The sequence below is a fragment of the Ranitomeya imitator genome, chromosome 5 (genome assembly GCF_032444005.1).
Source record: "Ranitomeya imitator isolate aRanImi1 chromosome 5, aRanImi1.pri, whole genome shotgun sequence".
NCBI classification, from domain to species: domain Eukaryota; kingdom Metazoa; phylum Chordata; class Amphibia; order Anura; family Dendrobatidae; genus Ranitomeya; species Ranitomeya imitator.
The window spans coordinates 707412009-707434403 of record NC_091286.1 but is presented as its reverse complement, the minus strand read 5'-3'; the positions used below and the strand labels follow the sequence as shown (position 1 = coordinate 707434403).

At 47.6% G+C, this 22395-nt stretch overlaps 1 protein-coding gene across 1 annotated transcript in view; it reads right to left on the bottom strand.

The window, feature by feature from the left end:
* The window catches only part of LOC138638885 (tyrosine-protein kinase-like), a 69657-nt gene extending 50614 nt beyond the window's left edge, over positions 1-19043 (bottom strand). The window contains exon 1 of the mRNA XM_069728591.1: positions 18228-19043. Within this exon, the coding sequence (XP_069584692.1) occupies positions 18228-18922 (695 nt within the window). The 5' untranslated portion in view covers positions 18923-19043. The remainder of the gene's footprint in view (positions 1-18227) is intronic.
* Positions 19044-22395: the final 3352 nt, after the last annotated feature.

Below are 22395 nucleotides of genomic sequence, written 5' to 3'. Positions count from 1 at the left end.
CCTCTGGAGCACAGGTCACATCAGATTCATTCTCCTTTAAGATTATCTGGCACATTTTATAAGCCTGAATTCACTGGGAATGACAGCCAGACTGTGGAGGTGAAAGAAGAGGAGGCCAGTCACAAAAAGAACCAAAGAAGAGGTCAGCCACAAGAAGAACCAAAGAGTGTGTCAGCCATAAGAAGAACCAAAGAGGAAGCTGACCTGAAGAAGAACCAATGAAAAGGCTGACCACAGGAAGAATCAAGGAAGAGACCAGCAGCAAGAAAATCAAAAGAGAAGTCCAGCCACAAAAAAAACCAGAGAGGACCCCAGCCAGAAGTAGAACTATTGAGGAGGTTCACCACAAGAAGAACCACAGAGGAGGCCAGCCACAAGAAGAATCAAAGAGGAAGCTGACGTCAAGAAGTACCAATGAGGAGGCTGGCCACAGGAAAAATGAAAGAAGATGACAAGAAAAAACAGAGAGGATGTCAGTCAAAAAATAACAAGAGAGGAGGGCAGCCACACGAAGAACCAAAGAGGAAGCTGACCTAAAAAAGAACCAATAAGGAGGCTGGCCACAGGAAAAATCAAAGAAGAGGCCAGCAATAAGAAAAAACAAAAAGGAGGCCAGCCACATAAAGAATCAGAGAGGAGGCCAGCCAGAAGAAGAACCATTGAGGAGGCTGACCACAAAAAGAACCAAAGAGGAGGCAGGCCTCAAGAAGAACCAAATAGGAGGCCAGCCACAAAAAGAACAACAGAGGAGGTCAGCCACATGAAGAACCATAGAATAAGGTGACTTCAAGAAGAACTAATGAAGAGGCTGGCCACAGGAAGATTCAAAGAAGCGGCCAGCTACAAGAAAAACCAAAGAGGAGGCCAGCCACAAAAAGAACCAGAGATGAGGCCAGTCAGAAGAATCATTGCAAAGGCAGACGAAAGAGGAGGTGAGCAACAAGAAGAACCAAAGAGGAGACAGGCCTCAAGAAGAACCAAAGAGGAGGCCAGCCACAAATAGAACCAAAGAGGAGGCAGGCAACAAGAACAAAGAGGAGGTGAGCCACAAGAAGAAACAGAGATGAGACATGCCACGAGAAGAACAATTGAGGAGGCTGGCATCAAGAAGCACAAAAGAGAAGATCGACCTCAAGAAGAACCAGAGGAGGACAGCCTTAAGAAGAACAAACGAGGCAACATGAAGAACTGAATAAGAGGCTGGCAACAATTAGATGCCTACAAACTCCAATCCTTGGAGCACAGGACACAGCTCCATTCTCCTAAGATTATCGGAGAAAATTTTATGAGACTGAACTTGCTGTGAGTGACAGTCAGACTATAGAGATGGATGATAGTAACATAGTAACATAGTTAGTAAGGCCGAAAAAAGACATTTGTCCATCCAGTTCAGCCTATATTCCATCATAATAAATACCCAGATCTACGTCCTTCTACAGAACCTAATAATTGTATGATACAATATTGTTCTGCTCCAGGAAGACATCCAGGCCTCTCTTGAACCCCTCGACTGAGTTCGCCATCACCACCTCCTCAGGCAAGCAATTCCAGATTCTCACTGCCCTAACAGTAAAGAATCCTCTTCTATGTTGGTGGAAAAACCTTCTCTCCTCCAGACGCAAAGAATGCCCCCTTGTGCCCGTCACCTTCCTTGGTATAAACAGATCCTCAGCGAGATATTTGTATTGTCCCCTTATATACTTATACATGGTTATTAGATCGCCCCTCAGTCGTCTTTTTTCTAGACTAAATAATCCTAATTTCGCTAATCTATCTGGGTATTGTAGTTCTCCCATCCCCTTTATTAATTTTGTTGCCCTCCTTTGTACTCTCTCTAGTTCCATTATATCCTTCCTGAGCACCGGTGCCCAAAACTGGACACAGTACTCCATGTGCGGTCTAACTAGGGATTTGCACAGAGGCAGTATAATGCTCTCATCATGTGTATCCAGACCTCTTTTAATGCACCCCATGATCCTGTTTGCCTTGGCAGCTGCTGCCTGGCACTGGCTGCTCCAGGTAAGTTTATCATTAACTAGGATTCCCAAGTCCTTCTCCCTGTCAGATTTACCCAGTGGTTTCCCGTTCAGTGTGTAATGGTGATATTGATTCCCTCTTCCCATGTGTATAACCTTACATTTATCATTGTTAAACCTCATCTGCCACCTTTCAGCCCAAGTTTCCAACTTATCCAGATCCATCTGTAGCAGAATACTATCTTCTCTTGTATTAACTGCTTTACATAGTTTTGTATCATCTGCAAATATCGATATTTTACTGTGTAAACCTTCTACCAGATCATTAATGAATATGTTGAAGAGAACAGGTCCCAATACCGACCCCTGCGGTACCCCACTGGTCACTTCGACCCAGTTAGAGACTATACCATTTATAACCACCCTCTGCTTTCTATCGCTAAGCCAGTTACTAACCCATTTACACACATTTTCCCCCAGACCAAGCATTCTCATTTTGTGTACCAACCTCTTGTGCGGCACGGTATCAAACGCTTTGGAAAAATTGAGATATACCACGTCCAATGACTCACCGTGGTCCAGTCTATAGCTTACCTCTTCATAAAAACTGATTAGATTGGTTTGACAGGAGCGATTTCTCATAAACCCATGCTGATATGGAGTTAAACAGTTATTTTCATTGAGATAATCCAGAATAACATCCCTCAGAAACCCTTCAAATATTTTACCAACAATAGAGGTTAGACTTACTGGCCTATAATTTCCAGGTTCACTTTTAGAGCCCTTTTTGAATATTGGCACCACATGATGAGGAGGTTGCCCACAAGAACAACCGAAGAAGAGAAAGCATCTCTTCAAAGAACTAGAGAGGAGTCCGACCTCCCATTCTTCTTTAAGCTAGCTTACTTTTCGATTACCCTTGACTCGCCTGTACCTTGTATGGCTCCCCGGTAATCTATATGGCTCCCCTGTACCCTGGATGGCTCCCCTGTACTCCTGGATGGCTCGCCTGTACCACGTATGGCTCTCCTGTACCCCGTATGGCTCGCCTGTACCGCGTATGGCTCGCCTGTACCACGTATGGCTCGCCTGTACTACGTATGGCTCGCCTGTACCACATATGGCTCGCCTGTACCGCGTATGGCTCCCCTGTACCACGTATGGCTCGCCTGTACCACGTATGGCTCGCCTGTACCACGTATGGCTCGCCTGTACTCCTGTGTCCCCATAGAGTTCTAGTCCTCTTCATCTCTGAAGAGGCAATTTGCATATTTTAATTCAACCACCAAAAATGTTTGCGAATCTCAATGCCCGGAAGCTTGAAATTGCTAAGAAAATATATGTGGGGAAGAGGAGAGAGAGAGAGAGGACCTCGCTGACCTTCTGCATTCCTCTGTCCTCCAGACTTATCTGTCCTCCTCCTCAACTCTTTTGGTAAACTCCTCCTAAAGACCTTCCTCCTTCAGATCCTCCTCCTCCTCTAGACCTTTCTTCTCCAGACTCCTCTGCCCTTCAACAGACTCCTGTATTATCTCTCCAGACTCCTCTGTTCCTCTACTTTAGAATCTCTTGTCCTCCTCCTCCAGTCTCCTCCGCCCTTCTTCTTCAAACTCTTTTGTCCTCCTCGGCTGCTCTACCCTCCTCAAGATCCTTCTGTCCCCACCACTATGCTTATCTGGAAGTGGCTTATGTCCCAGGGAGCATTTTACTTTAAACTTCATCTTGATCCTTCTCTTTCCTGAGATAATCTGTCAGATGTGACCCGGGATGTCCTCCATGCACATTAGATGGTCAGACATTCCTGATGGAACTGGTAGGTTTAATGTATATCTGTATGGACATCGGGGAAGGCCTATAACTCAGGGTGGATTTTTCATTTTTTCTTTTTAGTCTTCTTGAACAACAAGAATATAAAAACCTCATAGGATTGTACAAGCAGTGTGTGTAATCTTGCCATCTTCAATATGGCCTATGAATAGAAGGTGACCTGAACTCACGAGACCAGTTACCACTAATTGAGAGAACAGTCGTCCTACCAGGTGAGCAGTAGTAACATTGAGCAGCTGGCCGATCCGCCCCCGAAGAGCCTGTGCCCTATTCTTATGCATTTACAAGGGGCCTAGATATTCTGACAAGCAGGTATTAGCCTATAGAACTGCTGAGGCAGAGTGAGAGAAGATCAGAGTCTCGATTGCTCTGGTAATGATTGGTTTTGGGATTGAGCACTGGAATTTTTACAGTTCTTGGAACATTTATGCTTTTACCTCCTCTTGGAGTTTAGACTCGGCAGTGTATGATGTCCATTAATGTTATGTCACTCAGGATGAACAGAGCTATAAATTCTCACTGGATGAGGGAGATCTGTAGAGCAGGAGGTTGGGGAAGATGGCCATAATGTCCTCAATGACCATGCTGCATGCGTGGTTGGGATTTACGCAGATGCTCCTGGAAGAAAACTCAAAAGAAAAGCTCCAACTTGATTGACTTTATAACTTTAGCATTATACTAATATTACATCGTGGTAACGTGGGGGTTTAATAACTGTGGAGGATATAACAATGGAAGAAGAGACCCCCGGAACACAGGACACATCTGATCTGATCCTAGGGGGGGGGTTTGGTCTGAGTCTTGCCCAGGTTTCCTCTCATGTAGAGGTTTTATTTATCCTGTACGTCATACTACACGTTGCCTTCCTTGACAAATGTGCATGATATGACCAAAATTATGTGACCCCTTGTTATTGAGATCAGGTGTGTTAGCAACACCCACTGCAAACCTGAGAATAAAGTCCAGCACACGGTCGTGCAATCTCCACAGACATTGCTAGACGTATGGGGTGTACTGGAGAGCTGAGGGCTCAGTGAGGGTCATATGATGCCACAGGTGCCATGAGTTACTCTACCACATTTGTTTTCTAGATCTGCCCTCAGTCTCAGGTCAGCAGCTGTCGGGTGTAAGAGAGGGAGTAATAAAAGGAGGTGATGGCAGCATGAAGATCTGATGAAGATGGTGGCAGAGGGTCAACTAGGAGGTAGAAGACCTCTCCACTGGAGAGGAAGGAACAGCTGGATGTCTACAGTCCTTCTAGAAGAACCGTCTTCAGTCCTTCAGCCAGAGACCAGTGTGAATAATACCGCTATAATGAACCATAATCCCTACTGTACATGTAGAAGTCACCTGCCAGTGACCATGAAGAGAGGCAGTGGGCACGAAAGGCCAAGATGGGCAGATCAGTACTGGGAGGATAGTGCCAGTCCTCCCCCCCGGAGCCCCAGGTTACCCTGGCGTAAAGATGACCCCATCTATACAATAAATTAGGATCATTCACTGCAGAACGGGGTAAAAGTCTCCTGGTCACACCTATTAATGGATCGCTCCGGATCACGCCTATTAATGGATCGCTCCGGATCACACCAATTAGTGGATGGCTCCGAATTATTCCTATTAATGGATCACTCCCGATCCCACCTATTAATAGATCTCTCCAGATCATGCCTATTAATGGATCGCTCCCGAGCATACCTGTTTTTTGCTCAATAAAAATGGATAATTTTTGGACAACTTGGGAAAAAGATATTGCTTCTTCATTTAGCAAAGAAAAAAGCTCTTGATACTTTCCAAACAGGAATACATTTTTTACCTGTGTGAAAAAGCCATGTCTTCTTCTGTTTGTACTGCCTGCGTATAGGCAAGAGCAAGGAAGGTATCTGCCCCCAAAATGGGATAATTTTGGGGCTATTTTTACAATTTAAGTGGCCTACAAAGTCTGATATTACAGTGTATGGTTAAATACGCTGATTTTCTGGCCTTCATGGAACAAAGATATTTCTGAAAGTCATAAGAAGTCTCATGTAGGGGACACAGTAAGGTGTGGAGGGGCTTTGGTCACGTGTGGCCAAATGAGAGCTTTTTGGGCTAAATGTAAAATGGAATGTTTGTGGCTGAAAACTAACACTGCACATCACCCTGAAAACACCATTCCCACCATCACACATAGTGGAGGCAGCATCATGCTGTGGGGAAGCTTTTTTCAGCAGGGACAATGGAGCTGGTCAGAAGTGATGGGAAGATGGATGGAACTAAATTTGGGGCAATTCTGGAGGAAAACCTATTGGAGGCTGCAAAAGACTAGAGACTGGGGCAGAGGTTCAACTCCCAGCAGGACAACGACCCTCAACTTCCTGCCACAGCTACAATGGAGGGTTTGAGCACAGCATATTCATGTGTGTCAATGAGCCACTCACCGTCCAGACCAAATCAAATCGAGAATCTGTGACAAGACGTCAAAATATCTGGTCACAGATGTCTCCATCCAATGTCACTGAGCAAGAGAAAGGGGGCAAAGAAGACGGGGCAAAATGTCACCTCTAGATGTGCAAAGCTGGAGAGACAGACCCCAAAACACTGCAGAGAAAGGTGGAGAGACAGACCCCAAAAGACTGCAGAGAAAAGAGGAGAGATACACCCCAAAAGACTGCAGAGAAAGGAGGAGAGACAGACCCCAAAAGACTGCAGAGAAAAGTGGAGAGACAGACCCCAAAAGACTGCAGAGAAAGGAGGAGAGACAGACCCCAAAAGACTGCAGAGAAAGGGGGAGAGATAGACCCCAAAAGACTGCAGAGAAAGGTGGAGAGACAGACCCCAAAAGACTGCAGAGAAAAGAGGAGAGATAGACCCCAAAAGACTGCAGAGAAAGGAGGAGAGACAGACCCCAAAAGACTGCAGAGAAAAGTGGAGAGACAGACCCCAAAAGACTGCAGAGACGAGGAGAGACAGACCCCAAAAGACTGCAGAGAAAGGGGGAGAGATAGACCCCAAAAGACTGCAGAGAAAGGTGGAGAGACAGACCCCAAAAGACTGCAGAGAAAAGAGGAGAGACAGACCCGAAAAGACTGCAGAGAAAGGAGGAGAGACAGACCCCAAAAGACTGCAGAGAAAGGTAGAGAGACAGACCCCAAAAGACTGCAGAGAAAGGAGGAGAGACAAACCCCAAAAGAATGCAGAGAAAGATGAAGAGACAGACCCCAAAAGACTGCAGAGAAAGGAGGAGAGACAGACCCCAAAAGACTGCAGAGAAAAGAGGAGAGACAGACCCCAAAAGACTGCAGAGAAAGGAGGAGAGACAGACCCCAAAAGACTGCAGAGAAAGGAGGAGAGACAGACCCCAAAAGACTGCAGAGAAAGGTGGAGAGACAGACCCCAAAAGACTGCAGAGAAAGGAGGAGAGACAGACCCCAAAAGACTGCAGAGAAAGGAGGAGAGACAGACCCCAAAAGACTGCAGAGAAAGGAGGAGAGACAGACCCCAAAAGACTGCAGAGAAAGGAGAAGAGACAGACCCCAAAAGACTGCAGAGAAAGGAGGAGAGACAGACCCCAAAAGACTGCAGAGAAAGGGGGAGAGATAGACCCCAAAAGACTGCAGAGAAAGGTGGAGAGACAGACCCCAAAAGACTGCAGAGAAAAGAGGAGAGATAGACCCCAAAAGACTGCAGAGAAAGGAGGAGAGACAGACCCCAAAAGACTGGAGAGAAAAGTGGAGAGACAGACCCCAAAAGACTGCAGAGAAAAGTGGAGAGACAGACCCCAAAAGACTGCAGAGACGAGGAGAGACAGACCCCAAAAGACTGCAGAGAAAGGGGGAGAGATAGACCCCAAAAGACTGCAGAGAAAGGTGGAGAGACAGACCCCAAAAGACTGCAGAGAAAAGAGGAGAGACAGACCCCAAAAGACTGCAGAGAAAGGAGGAGAGACAGACCCCAAAAGACTGCAGAGAAAAGAGGAGAGATAGACCCCAAAAGACTGCAGAGAAAGGAGGAGAGACAGACCCCAAAAGACTGCAGAGAAAAGTGGAGAGACAGACCCCAAAAGACTGCAGAGACGAGGAGAGACAGACCCCAAAAGACTGCAGAGAAAGGGGGAGAGATAGACCCCAAAAGACTGCAGAGAAAGGTGGAGAGACAGACCCCAAAAGACTGCAGAGAAAAGAGGAGAGATAGACCCCAAAAGACTGCAGAGAAAGGTGGAGAGACAGACCCCAAAAGACTGCAGAGAAAAGAGGAGAGACAGACCCCAAAAGACTGCAGAGAAAAGAGGAGAGATAGACCCCAAAAGACTGCAGAGAAAGGAGGAGAGACAGACCCCAAAAGACTGCAGAGAAAAGTGGAGAGACAGACCCCAAAAGACTGCAGAGACGAGGAGAGACAGACCCCAAAAGACTGCAGAGAAAGGGGGAGAGATAGACCCCAAAAGACTGCAGAGAAAGGTGGAGAGACAGACCCCAAAAGACTGCAGAGAAAAGAGGAGAGACAGACCCCAAAAGACTGCAGAGAAAGGGGGAGAGATAGACCCCAAAAGACTGCAGAGAAAGGTGGAGAGACAGACCCCAAAAGACTGCAGAGAAAGGAGGAGAGACAGACCCCAAAAGACTGCAGAGAAAGGAGGAGAGACAGACCCCAAAAGACTGCAGAGAAAGGAGGAGAGACAGACCCCACAAGACTGCAGAGAAAGGAGGAGAGACAGACCCCAAAAGACTGCAGAGAAAGGAGGGAGAGACAGACCCCAAAAGACTACAGAGAAAGGAGGGAGGGACAGACCCCAAAAGACTGCAGAGAAAGGAGGAGAGACAGACCCCAAAAGACTGCAGAGAAAGGAGGAGAGAGAGACCCCAAAAGACTGCAGAGAAAGATGAAGAGACAGACCCCAAAAGACTGCAGAGAAAGGAGGAGAGACAGACCCCAAAAGACTGCAGAGAAAGGAGGAGAGAGAGACCCCAAAAGACTGCAGAGAAAGGAGGAGAGAGAGACCCCAAAAGACTGCAGAGAAAGATGAAGAGACAGACCCCAAAAGACTGCAGAGAAAGGAGGAGAGACAGACCCCAAAAGACTGCAGAGAAAGATGAAGAGACAGACCCCAAAAGACTGCAGAGAAAGGAGGAGAGACAGACCCCAAAAGACTGCAGAGAAAGGAGGAGAGAGAGACCCCAAAAGACTGCAGAGAAAGGAGGAGAGAGAGACCCCAAAAGACTGCAGAGAAAGATGAAGAGACAGACCCCAAAAGACTGCAGAGAAAGGAGGAGAGACAGACCCCAAAAGACTGCAGAGAAAGATGAAGAGACAGACCCCAAAAGACTGCAGAGAAAGGTGGAGAGACAGACCCCAAAAGACTGCAGAGAAAGATGAAGAGACAGACCCCAAAAGACTGCAGAGAAAGGTGGAGAGACAGACCCCAAAAGACTGCAGAGAAAGATGAAGAGACAGACCCCAAAAGACTGCAGAGAAAGGTGAGAGAGACAGACCCCAAAAGACTGCAGAGAAAGGTGAGAGAGACAGACCCCAAAAGACTGCAGAGAAAGATGAAGAGACAGACCCCAAAAGACTGCAGAGAAAGGTGGAGAGACAGACCCCAAAAGACTGCAGAGAAAGATGAAGAGACAGACCCCAAAAGACTGCAGAGAAAGGAGGAGAGACAGACCCCAAAAGACTGCAGAGAAAGATGAAGAGACAGACCCCAAAAGACTGCAGAGAAAGGTGGAGAGACAGACCCCAAAAGACTGCAGAGAAAGATGAAGAGACAGACCCCAAAAGACTGCAGAGAAAGGTGGAGAGACAGACCCCAAAAGACTGTAGAGAAAGGTGGAGAGACAGACCCCAAAAGACTGCAGAGAAAGGAGAGACAGACCCCAAAAGACTGCAGAGAAAGGAGGAGAGGCAGACCCCAAAAGACTGCAGAGAAAGGTGAGAGAGACAGACCCCAAAAGACTGCAGAGAAAGGAGGAGAGACAGACCCCAAAAGACTGTAGAGAAAGGAGAGACAGACCCCAAAAGACTGCAGAGAAAGGAGAGACAGACCTCAAAAGACTGTAGAGAAAGGAGGAGAGACAGACCCCAAAAGACTGCAGAGAAAGGAGAGACAGACCCCAAAAGACTGCAGAGAAAGGAGAGACAGACCCCAAAAGACTGCAGAGAAAGGAGAGACAGACCCCAAAAGACTGCAGAGAAAGGAGGAGAGACAGACCTCAAAAGACTGTAGAGAAAGGAGGAGAGACAGACCCCAAAAGACTGCAGAGAAAGGTGAGAGACAGACCCCAAAAGACTGCAGAGAAAGGAGGAGAGACAGATCCCAAAAGACTGTAGAGAAAGGGGGAGAGAGACCCCAAAAAACTGCAGAGAAAGGAGGAGAGACAGACCCCAAAAGACTGCAGAGAAAGGAGGAGAGACAGACCCCCAAAAGACTGCAGAGAAAGGAGGAGAGACAGACCCCCAAAAGACTGTAGAGAAAGGGGGAGAGAGACCCCAAAAAACTGCAGAGAAAGGAGGAGAGACAGACCCCAAAAGACTTCAGAGAGAGGAGGGAGAGACAGACCCCAAAAGACTGCAGAGAAAGGAGGAGAGACAGACCCCAAAAGACTGCAGAGAAAGGTGGGAGAGACAGACCCCAAAAGACTGCAGAGAAAGGAGGAGAGACAGACCCCAAAAGACTGCAGAGAAAGGAGAGACAGACCTCAAAAGACTGTAGAGAAAGGTGGAGAGACAGACCCCAAAAGACTGCAGAGAAAGGTGAGAGACAGACCCCAAAAGACTGCAGAGAAAGGAGGAGAGACAGACCCCAAAAGACTGCAGAGAGAGGAGGGAGAGACAGACCCCAAAAGACTGCAGAGAAAGGAGGAGAGACAGACCCCAAAAGACTGCAGAGAAAGGTGGGAGAGACAGACCCCAAAAGACTGCAGAGAAAGGAGGAGAGACAGACCCCAAAAGACTGCAGAGAAAGGTGGAGAGACAGACCCCAAAAGACTGCAGAGAAAGGTGAGAGACAGACCCCAAAAGACTGCAGAGAAAGGAGGAGAGACAGACCCCAAAAGACTGCAGAGAGAGGAGGGAGAGACAGACCCCAAAAGACTGCAGAGAAAGGAGGAGAGACAGACCCCAAAAGACTGCAGAGAAAGGTGGGAGAGACAGACCCCAAAAGACTGCAGAGAAAGGAGGAGAGACAGACCCCAAAAGACTGCAGAGAAAGGTGGGAGAGACAGACCCCAAAAGACTGCAGAGAAAGGAGGAGAGACAGACCCCAAAAGACTGCAGAGAAAGGTGGGAGAGACAGACCCCAAAAGACTGCAGAGAAAGGAGGAGAGACAGACCCCAAAAGACTGCAGAAAAAGGTGGGAGAGACAGACCCCAAAAGACTGCAGAGAAAGGAGGAGAGACAGACCCCAAAAGACTGCAGAGAGAGGAGGGAGAGATAGACCCCAAAAGACTGCAGAGAAAGGTGGAGAGACAGACCTCAAAAGACTGTAGAGAAAGGTGGAGAGACAGACCCCAAAAGACTGCACAGAAAGGAGGAGAGACATACCCCAAAAGACTGCAGAGAAAGGTGGAGAGACAGACCCCAAAAGACTGCAGAGAAAGGTGGAGAGACAGACCCCAAAAGACTGCAGAGAAAGGAGGAGGGACAGACCCCAAAAGACTGCAGAGAAAGGAGGAGAGACAGACCCCAAAAGACTGCAGAGAAAGGAGAGACAGACCCGAAAAGACTGCAGAGAAAGGAGGAGAGGCAGACCCCAAAAGACTGCAGAGAAAGGTGGAGAGACAGACCCCATAAGACTGCAGAGAAAGGAGGAGAGACATACCCCAAAAGACTGCAGAGAAAGGTGGAGAGACAGACCCCAAAAGACTGCAGAGAAAGGTGGAGAGACAGACCCCAAAAGACTGCAGAGAAAGGAGGAGAGACAGACCCCAAAAGACTGTAGAGAAAGGTGGAGAGACAGACCCCAAAAGACTGCAGAGAAAGGAGAGACAGACCCCAAAAGACTGCAGAGAAAGGTGGAGAGACAGACCCCAAAAGACTGCAGAGAAAGGAGAGAGAGACAGACCCCAAAAGACTGCAGAGAAAGGAGGAGGCAGACCCCAAAAGACTGCAGAGAAAGGAGGAGGCAGACCCCAAAAGACTGCAGAGAAAGGTGGAGAGACATACCCCAAAAGACTGCAGAGAAAGGAGGAGAGACAGACCCCAAAAGACTGCAGAGAAAGGTAGAGAGACAGACCCCAAAAGACTGCAGAGAAAGGAGGAGAGACAGACCCCAAAAGACAGCAGAGAAAGGTGGAGAGACAGACCCCAAAAGACTGCAGAGAAAGGTGGAGAGACAGACCCCAAAAGACTGCAGAGAAAGGAGGAGGCAGACCCCAAAAGACTGCAGAGAAAGGAGGAGGCAGACCCCAAAAGACTGCAGAGAAAGGTGGAGAGACATACCCCAAAAGACTGCAGAGAAAGGAGGAGAGACAGACCCCAAAAGACTGCAGAGAAAGGTAGAGAGACAGACCCCAAAAGACTGCAGAGAAAGGAGGAGAGACAGACCCCAAAAGACAGCAGAGAAAGGTGGAGAGACAGACCCCAAAAGACTGCAGAGAAAGGTGGAGAGACAGACCCCAAAAGACTGCAGAGAAAGGAGGAGAGACAGACCCCAAAAGACTGCAGAGAAAGGAGGAGGCAGACCCCAAAAGACTGCAGAGAAAGGTGGAGAGACATACCCCAAAAGACTGCAGAGAAAGGAGGAGAGACAGACCCCAAAAGACTGCAGAGAAAGGTAGAGAGACAGACCCCAAAAGACTGCAGAGAAAGGAGGAGAGACAGACCCCAAAAGACAGCAGAGAAAGGTGGAGAGACAGACCCCAAAAGACTGCAGAGAAAGGTGGAGAGACAGACCCCAAAAGACTGCAGAGAAAAGTGGAGAAAGTGAAAAAATGTGGAAAAGTTCAGGGGGTTCGAAGACTTTTTCAAGGCATTCACCTTTCCATGGTAGATATCACTTTGGATCATACCAAATAATTGATAGCTCTGGATCACACCTATTAGTGGATCACTTTGGATCCCGCCTATGAACGGATCGCTCTGGATCATACGTATTATTAAGTTGAGGTCAGGTAGGAGTGGATCACACTAGATTATCGCAATGAATTCTGCGTGTTTTATCTTTAGAGCAGACTGAAGTCTCTGGCAGGATCCAGACGGCTGAAATCTCCGATCACTTTGATCCCTCGGGTTTCTGATGAGGTCATCTATTACACTGCTGTCCATCACTGATTGGTCGGGATATTTATCATGGCTGTCATTGGTCAGTGGCCCCACAGCGGGTGCATCATGAGATTGTACCCCACATGCCACACTTGGGGACTGATGTGTACCCTCCGCACCTACCACCTGAGCCGCAGGCTTGGGGGACCACCCATAGACGACGGCTGGATCATGTCTCCAGCCTTCACCCTGGTATTGGGGGCCCATCCTTGTTTCCGGGTGTCCCCCCGCCTTCACGTTAGTGGCTGAATTTTACTTTAGGCTCCACATTCTTACACAGCAGCAATTCCAGGAGACATTCTCACCACCGCTGACGTAGATGGTTCATTACCTCCCATCTCAGTTCCCCGGAGCTGGACCTTCATCTACAAGTACAGGAATACCCCGGTAAGGGTGGCAGACGGGTGGCCCCCATTAGGCCGGGATCGGTGAGGCGAGTTTTGCTTCTTTCAATTTTTCTAAGCCTTATGATAACATTTTTTTCTCACTCGACAACCCCTTAAAACAATAAATCTTCACATTTGGTGACATATTTATTGCCTGGACATTGATGTGTCCCTGGGGCCACAGCGCTAAGTATGTGGCCTCCAAGCAATATCCTGCATATGGGATGGCATTGAATTGGTCGGAGGTGACATACAGGGGCAATAACACGTGGCATGAGCCCATGACAGACCCGATATCGGCCACTGGTTTCCGGCCTTTAGTCATTGAGGTGGACAACTGCTGACACGATAACAAGGTGACTTTGGTTGCAGCATTGCTAATCAGGAGGGCACCCAATGAGACAGCTGGGAGGTCTGTACTTGGTGTGATCGCAGCAGGTTCTCATAGGGACCATCAGTGTCCTCCATGTCACATGGACCTCATGGCCTCTGTAATCAACCCTAAATAAGGTGGATGTGCCAGGTGGAGGACGCCTCTAGGCGTAAGGGGCCGACCTTACCACCAATCCCAAGTCCCTCTCCGTGTAATGCTCCCCACTTACTGAAACCGCTGGACTGTAGAGATGTTCTGATGGATATGTCCCTCACTGGACCACGAATGACTGATGGTGGAGTGTTGGCTCTAATTTTACCATTTGTTCCCCCCTTTTGTAGGCCGTGCCCTTCCATGTTATCTTGGTCACCTCTTCCATACCGGTTTCCTGTCCTCTGAATGTGTTTGGACATTTAATGATGGAGCATCCCCGATAAGGCCGGCGTCACACACAGCGTATGAAAATACGGTCCGTATATTACGGCCGTAATACGCAGAAAAGTCCCGAAAATAGTGGTCTGTAGCTCCTCCGTAGGCAAGGTGTTTCAGCGTATTTTGCGCATGGCATCCTCCGTATGTAATCCGTATGTCATCCGTACTGCGTGTTTTTATCGCAGGCTTCCAAAACCGACATACGGATATACAAGGGATCCATGTGTAAAAAAAAAAACATATATACTGTCTATATATATATATATATATATATATATATGTCAGTAGACACATATATTTATATATTAATATTTCATCCAGCGCGATATAGCAGAAAGCCGGTAATTCAATTACCGTCTTTTGCTCTCTCCTTCCTAAAACCCGACATGATATGAGACCTGGTTACATACAGTAAACCATCTCATATCAACATTTTTTTTGCATATTCCACACTACTAATGTTAGTAGTGTGTATATGCAAAATTTGGCCATTCTAGCTAGTAAATTAAAGGGTTAAATGGCGGAAAAAATTGGCGTGGGCTCCCGCACAATTTTCTCCGCCAGAGTAGTAAAGCCAGTGACTGAGGGCAGATATTATTAGCCTGGAGAGGGTCCACGGTTATTGGCCCCCCCCTGGCTAAAAATATCTGCCCCCAGCCACCCCAGAAAAGGCACATCTGGAAGATGCGCCTATTCTGGCACTTGGCCACTCTCTTCCCATTCCCGTGTAGCGGTGGGATATGGGGTAATGAAGGGTTAATGCCACCTTGCTATTGTAAGGTGACATTAAGCCAGATTAATAATGGAGAGGCGTCAATTAGGACACCTATCCATTATTAATCCAATACTAGTAATGGGTTAAAAAAAACACACACACTATTAAAAATTAATTTAATGAAAAAATCACAAAGGTTGTTGTATTAATTTATTCTACTCTCAATCCACTCACTGAAGACCCTCGATCTGTAAATTAAAAAAAAAATAATAAACCAACAATATCCTTACCTTCCGAGGATCTGTCACGTCCAACGATGTAAATCCATCTGAAGGGGTTAAGATATTTTGCAGCCAGGAGTTCTGCTAATGCAGCGCTACTCCTGCCTGCAAAACCCCAGCGAATGAAGGTAAAGTAGGTCATTGACCTATATTTACCTGCATTTGCGGTGAGGCGCCCTATGCTGGTTGTCCCTAGATCGTGGGAACTAGGCTCGAGTTCATAAGAGGGCGCCCTCTGCTGGTTGTCCTCTTATGATCCCGAGCCTGGGAGCTTTCTAGGAAAGTTCCCACGATCTAGGAACAGCCAGCAGAGGGCGCCTCACCGCAAATGCAGGTAAATATAGGTCAATGACCTACTTTACCTTCATTCTCTGGGGTTTTGCAGACAGGAGTAGCGCTGCATTAGCAGAACTCCTGGCTGCAAAATATTTTAACATCTTCAGATGGATTTACATCGTTGGACGTGACAGATCCTTGGAAGGTATGTATATTGTTGGTTTATTATTTTTTTTTTAATTTACAGATCGAGGGTCTTCAGTGAGTGGATTGAGAGTAGAATAAATTAATACAACAACCTTTGTGTTTTTTTCATTAAATTAATTTTTAATAATGTGTGTGTGTGTTTTTTTTAACCCTTTACTAGTATTGGATTAATAATGGATAGGTGTCATAATTGACGCCTCTCCATTATTAATTTGGCTTAATGTCACCTTACAATAGCAAGGTGGCATTAACCCTTCATTACCCCATATCCCACCGCTACACGAGAATGGGAAGAGAGTGGCCAAGTGCCAGAATAGGCGCATCTTCCAGATGTGCCTTTTCTGGGGTGGCTGGGGGCAGATGTTTTTAGCCGGGGGGGGGGGGGCAATAACCGTGGCCCCTCTCCAGGCTATTAATATCTGCCCTCAGTCACTGGCTTTACTACCGTATATACTCAAGTATAAGCCGACCCGAGTATAAGCCGACCCCCCTAATTTTGCCACAAAAAAACTGGGAAAACTTATTGACTCGAGTATAAGCCTAGGGTGGAAATGCAGCATTTACCGGTGAATTTCAAAAATAAAAATAAATCATTATTTCCCCATAGCTGTGCCATATAGTGCTCTGCACCGTTCATATTTCCCCATAGCTGTGCCCCATACAGTGCTCTGCACCGTTCATTGTGCCCCATATAGTGCTCTGCACCGTTCATTGTGCCCCATAGCTGTGCCCCATATAGTGCTCTGCACCGTTCATTGTGCCCCATAGCTGTGCCCCATACAGTGCTCTGCACCGTTCATTGTGCCCCATAGCTGTGCCCCATATAGTGCTCTGCACCGTTCATTGTGCCCCATAGCTGTGCCCCATATAGTGCTCTGCACCGTTCATTGTGCCCCATAGCTGTGCCCCATATAGTGCTCTGCACCGTTCATTGTGCCCCATAGCTGTGCCCCATATATAGTGCTCTGCACCGTTCATTGTGCCCCATAGCTGTGCCCCATATAGTGCTCTGCACCGTTCATTGTGCCCCATAGATGCTCCACATAAATTTGTGTCGCTGCTGCTGCTGCAATAAAAAAAAAAAACAAAACACATACTCACCTCTCTTGCTTGCAGCTCCCAGCGTCCGGTCCCGGCGCCTCCATCTTCCCGGCGTCTCTGCTCTGACTGATCAGGCAGAGGGCGCCGCGCACACTATATGCGTCATCGCGCCCTCTGACCTGAACAGTTAGAGCGCAGACGCCGGGAAGATGGAGCGACGCCCGGCGGCTGGAACGCGGACAGGTGAATATGACATACTTACCTGGTCCCAGCGATCCTCTCCCTTTGCCTGTCCCACGGTCTTCGGTGCCGCAGCCTCTTTCTCTATCAGCGGTCACCGGCACCGCGGATTAGAGAAATGAATAGGCGGCTTCACCCCTATGGGAGGTGGAGCCGCCTATTCATTTCTCTAATGAGCGGTGCCAGTGACCGCTGATAGAGAAAGAAGCTGCAGCACAGAAGACCGTGGGACGGCAGGGACAGCGCGAGGATCGCTGGGACTAGGTAAGTATACCTCAGCGCCCTCACCCGCCGACCCCACCGCTACCGTGACTCGAGTATAAGCCGAGAGGGGCACTTGCAGCCCAAAAATTTGGGCTGAAAATCTCGGCTTATACTCGAGTATATACGGTACTCTGGCGGAGAAAATTGTGCGGGAGCCCACGCCAATTTTTTCCGCCATTTAACCCTTTAATTTACTAGCTAGAACGGCCAAATTTTGCACATACACACTACTAACATTAGTAGTGTGGAATATGCAAAAAAAAATGGTGATATGAGATGGTTTACTGTATGTAATCATGTCTCATATCATGTCGGGTTTAGAAAGGAGAAAGCAAAAGCCGGCAATTGAATTACCGGCTATAAAGCTATCTAGTGCTGGATGAAATATAAATATATATATATATATATATGTGTCTACTGACATATATATTTATATCTACCTATTCTATGTGTACACATTTATTCTACCTATTCTACTGGAAGCTGTCAGTGTGATTTTACTGTACACCGCACTGAATTACCGGCTTTTCTCTCTAACACCGCTGCGTATTCCTCGCAAGTCACACTGCTGGTCCGTGTGTAATCCGTATTTTTGGGGCTTCCATAGACTTTCATTGACGTTTTATTTGCTCAATACGGTGACAAACACAGCATGCTGCGATTTTCCAGGACCGTAGAAAGCCGTATAATACTGATCAGTTTAATACGGCAGATAGGAGCAGGGGCATAGAGAATAATTGTGCCGTATGTTTTGCGAGTTTTACGGACGTAGTTTCTGCGCTCTTATGTCCGTAAAACTCGCAAGTGTGAAGCCGGCCTAAATGAACAAGGAACTTTCTGGAGCTGCTAGTTTCTGGAAAGTTTCGGGAACCTCCTGGACATTTCAGGAGATGGCAATCATGCCATACACAACATTCTGCTCTAGGGTACAGATGACACAGTAGCCATGTAAGACAGGACATATTACTTACTCCTCTGCCTCCAGACTCCCCTCGTTGGCCAGGTAGGACTTGGGGATATACCCGGTTTTGGTTTCTTCAGTGCGATCGATGGTCCTTGCGATCACCCATTCTCCTCGGTCTTCGATAATCTCCACCTTTTGCCCTTTCTTTATGTCAAGGTCCAACGATGAGCGCGGTTTATAGTTGTAGGTTGAGACCTGCTTGGCTCGGAGGTCCCGGGACATGGCACTGAATCTTTTATTTCCGTCTGGTTCTGCTTTTGTAGGGGGGATGTCATCGTTTTGGGTGCTCGGTCCAGTGATGAAGTTTGGGGGACGGTGATTCGTCACGTTCTTAGAATGGTCTAAAGTGTCCACAAAGCCGAGGTTATCCTCACCATTGATGATGTCATCCTCCCTCTTCAGGGTAATGATCTGTTTTTGGTGGGTGATGGGAGCATTGTCCCTCATGGTTTTCTCCTCATTGTGGGCTTTATTGAATGAGTAGAACTTGCTCTCGGAGTGTTTCAGAACTTTATCGGCTCGTGTGATCTCCAGTTCTGGGAAGGTCGGGTCCGTATATGGCTCCCGGTGGCAGGGACAGCACGAACAGCAGGGACAGCATCTTCTACACAAAGTCTGCCCCATCCTTGGCTCCTGATGACTGCGGCTATGAGGAAGTAAGATCACAATATACAGGTGGAATGTGTGGGGCGGACCTGGCATGGGACTGCACAACCTGCTTCCTCATACCCCAAGCCATCTCCCTGACCTGAGACGTGTCGGAAAGTAGAAGCCCGAGCATGGCAGAAAGCCCACAGGCGTCCTCACCAGTCCACAGTCTGGGAAGCAAAGTCCAAAATGTGCTGGAAGAAAACTCCAGGAAAATATCACATGGGTGTAATACAAGGCAGGACGGAGGCTCAGTGGTTAGCAAGCAGTAACTTATACACATGGGGGCTCAGTGGTTATTATGCGAGGACTCAGTGGTTAGTATGCAGGGACTCAGTGGTTAGCAAGCAGTAACTTATACACACGGGGGCTCAGTGGTTATTATGCGGGGGCTCAGTGGTTAGTATGCAGGGACTCAGTGGTTAGCAAGCAGTAACTTATACACATGGGGGCTCAGTGGTTATTATGCGGGGGCTCAGTGGTTAGTATGCAGGGACTCAGTGGTTAGCAAGCAGTAACTTATACACACGGGGGCTCAGTGGTTATTATGCGGGGGCTCAGTGGTTAGTATGCAGGGACTCAGTGGTTAGCAAGCAGTAACTTATACACATGGGGGCTCAGTGGTTATTATGCGAGGACTCAGTGGTTAGTATGCAGGGACTCAGTGGTTAGCAAGCAGTAACTTATACACATGGGGGCTCAGTGGTTATTATGCAGGGACTCAGTGATTAGCAAGCAGTAACTTATACACATGGGGGCTCAGTTGTTATTATGCGAGGACTCAGTGGTTAGTATGCAGGGACTCAGTGGTTAGCAAGCAGTAACTTATACACATGGGGGCTCAGTGGTTATTATGCGAGGACTCAGTGGTTAGTATGCAGGGACTCAGTGGTTAGCAAGCAGTAACTTATACACATGGGGGCTCAGTGGTTATTATGCGAGGACTCAGTGGTTAGTATGCAGGGACTCAGTGGTTAGCAAGCAGTAACTTATACACATGGGGGCTCAGTGGTTATTATGCGAGGACTCAGTGGTTAGTATGCAGGGACTCAGTGGTTAGCAAGCAGTAACTTATACACATGGGGGCTCAGTGGTTATTATGCGGGGACTCAGTGGTTAGTATGCAGGGACTCAGTGGTTAGCAAGCAGTAACTTATACACATGGAGGCTCAGTGGTTATTATGCGAGGACTCAGTGGTTAGTATGCAGGGACTCAGTGGTTAGCAAGCAGTAACTTATACACATGGAGGCTCAGTGGTTATTATGCGAGGACTCAGTGGTTAGTATGCAGGGACTCAGTGGTTAGCAAGCAGTAACTTATACACATGGGGGCTCAGTGGTTATTATGCGAGGACTCAGTGGTTAGTATGCAGGGACTCAGTGGTTAGCAAGCAGTAACTTATACACATGGGGGCTCAGTGGTTATTATGCGAGGACTCAGTGGTTAGTATGCAGGGACTCAGTGGTTAGCAAGCAGTAACTTATACACATGGGGGCTCAGTGGTTATTATGCGAGGACTCAGTGGTTAGTATGCAGGGACTCAGTGATTAGCAAGCAGTAACTTATACACATGGGGGCTCAGTGGTTATTATGCGAGGACTCAGTGGTTAGTATGCAGGGACTCAGTGGTTAGCAAGCAGTAACTTATACACATGGGGGCTCAGTGGTTATTATGCGGGGACTCAGTGGTTAGTATGCAGGGACTCAGTGGTTAGCAAGCAGTAAATCGGTTACACCTTGGGCTCAATGGTTAGCTTAGCACATGGGGCTCATTGGTTAGTATGAAGGGGCTCAGTGATTAGCAAGCAGTAACTTATACACATGGGGGCTCAGTGGTTATCATGCGAGGACTCAGTGGTTAGTATTCAGGAACTCAGTGGTTAGCAAGCAGTAACTTATACACATGGGGGCTCAGTGGTTATTATGCGGGGACTCAGTGGTTAGTATGCAGGGACTCAGTGGTTAGCAAGCAGTAACTTATACACATGGGGGCTCAGTGGTTATTATGCGAGGACTCAGTGGTTAGTATGCAGGGACTCAGTGGTTAGCAAGCAGTAACTTATACACATGGGGGCTCAGTGGTTATTATGCGGGGACTCAGTGGTTAGTATGCAGGGGCTCAGTGATTAGCAAGCAGTAACTTATACACATGGAGGCTCAGTGGTTATTATGCGAGGACTCAGTGGTTAGTATGCAGGGACTCAGTGGTTAGCAAGCAGTAACTTATACACATGGGGGCTCAGTGGTTATTATGTGGGGACTCAGTGGTTAGTATGCAGGGACTCAGTGGTTAGCAAGCAGTAACTTATACACATGGGGGCTCAGTGGTTATTATGCGAGGACTCAGTGGTTAGTATGCAGGGACTCAGTGGTTAGCAAGCAGTAACTTATACACATGGGGGCTCAGTGGTTATTATGCGAGGACTCAGTGGTTAGTATGCAGGGACTCAGTGGTTAGCAAGCAGTAACTTATACACATGGGGGCTCAGTGGTTATTATGCGAGGACTCAGTGGGAAGTATGCAGGGACTCAGTGATTAGCAAGCAGTAACTTATACACATGGGGGCTCAGTGGTTATTATGCGAGGACTCAGTGGTTAGTATGCAGGGACTCAGTGGTTAGCAAGCAGTAACTTATACACATGGGGGCTCAGTGGTTATTATGCGGGGACTCAGTGGTTAGTATGCAGGGACTCAGTGGTTAGCAAGCAGTAACTTATACACATGGGGGCTCAGTGGTTATTATGCGAGGACTCAGTGGTTAGTATGCAGGGACTCAGTGATTAGCAAGCAGTAACTTATACACATGGGGGCTCAGTGGTTATTATGCGAGGACTCAGTGGTTAGTATGCAGGGACTCAGTGGTTAGCAAGCAGTAACTCGGTTACACCTTGGGCTCAATGGTTAGCTTAGCACATGGGGCTCATTGGTTAGTATGCAGGGGCTCAGTGATTAGCAAGCAGTAACTTATACACATGGGGGCTCAGTGGTTATTATGCGAGGACTCAGTGGTTAGTATGCAGGGACTCAGTGGTTAGCAAGCAGTAACTTATACACATGGGGGCTCAGTGGTTATTATGCGAGGACTCAGTGGTTAGTATGCAGGGACTCAGTGATTAGCAAGCAGTAACTTATACACATGGGGGCTCAGTGGTTATTATGCGAGGACTCAGTGGTTAGTATGCAGGGACTCAGTGGTTAGCAAGCAGTAACTTATACACATGGGGGCTCAGTGGTTATTATGCGAGGACTCAGTGGTTAGTATGCAGGGACTCAGTGATTAGCAAGCAGTAACTTATACACATGGGGGCTCAGTGGTTATTATGCGAGGACTCAGTGGTTAGTATGCAGGGACTCAGTGGTTAGCAAGCAGTAACTTATACACATGGGGGCTCAGTGGTTATTATGCGAGGACTCAGTGGTTAGTATGCAGGGACTCAGTGGTTAGCAAGCAGTAACTTATACACATGGGGGCTCAGTGGTCATTATGCGAGGACTCAGTGGTTAGTATGCAGGGACTCAGTGGT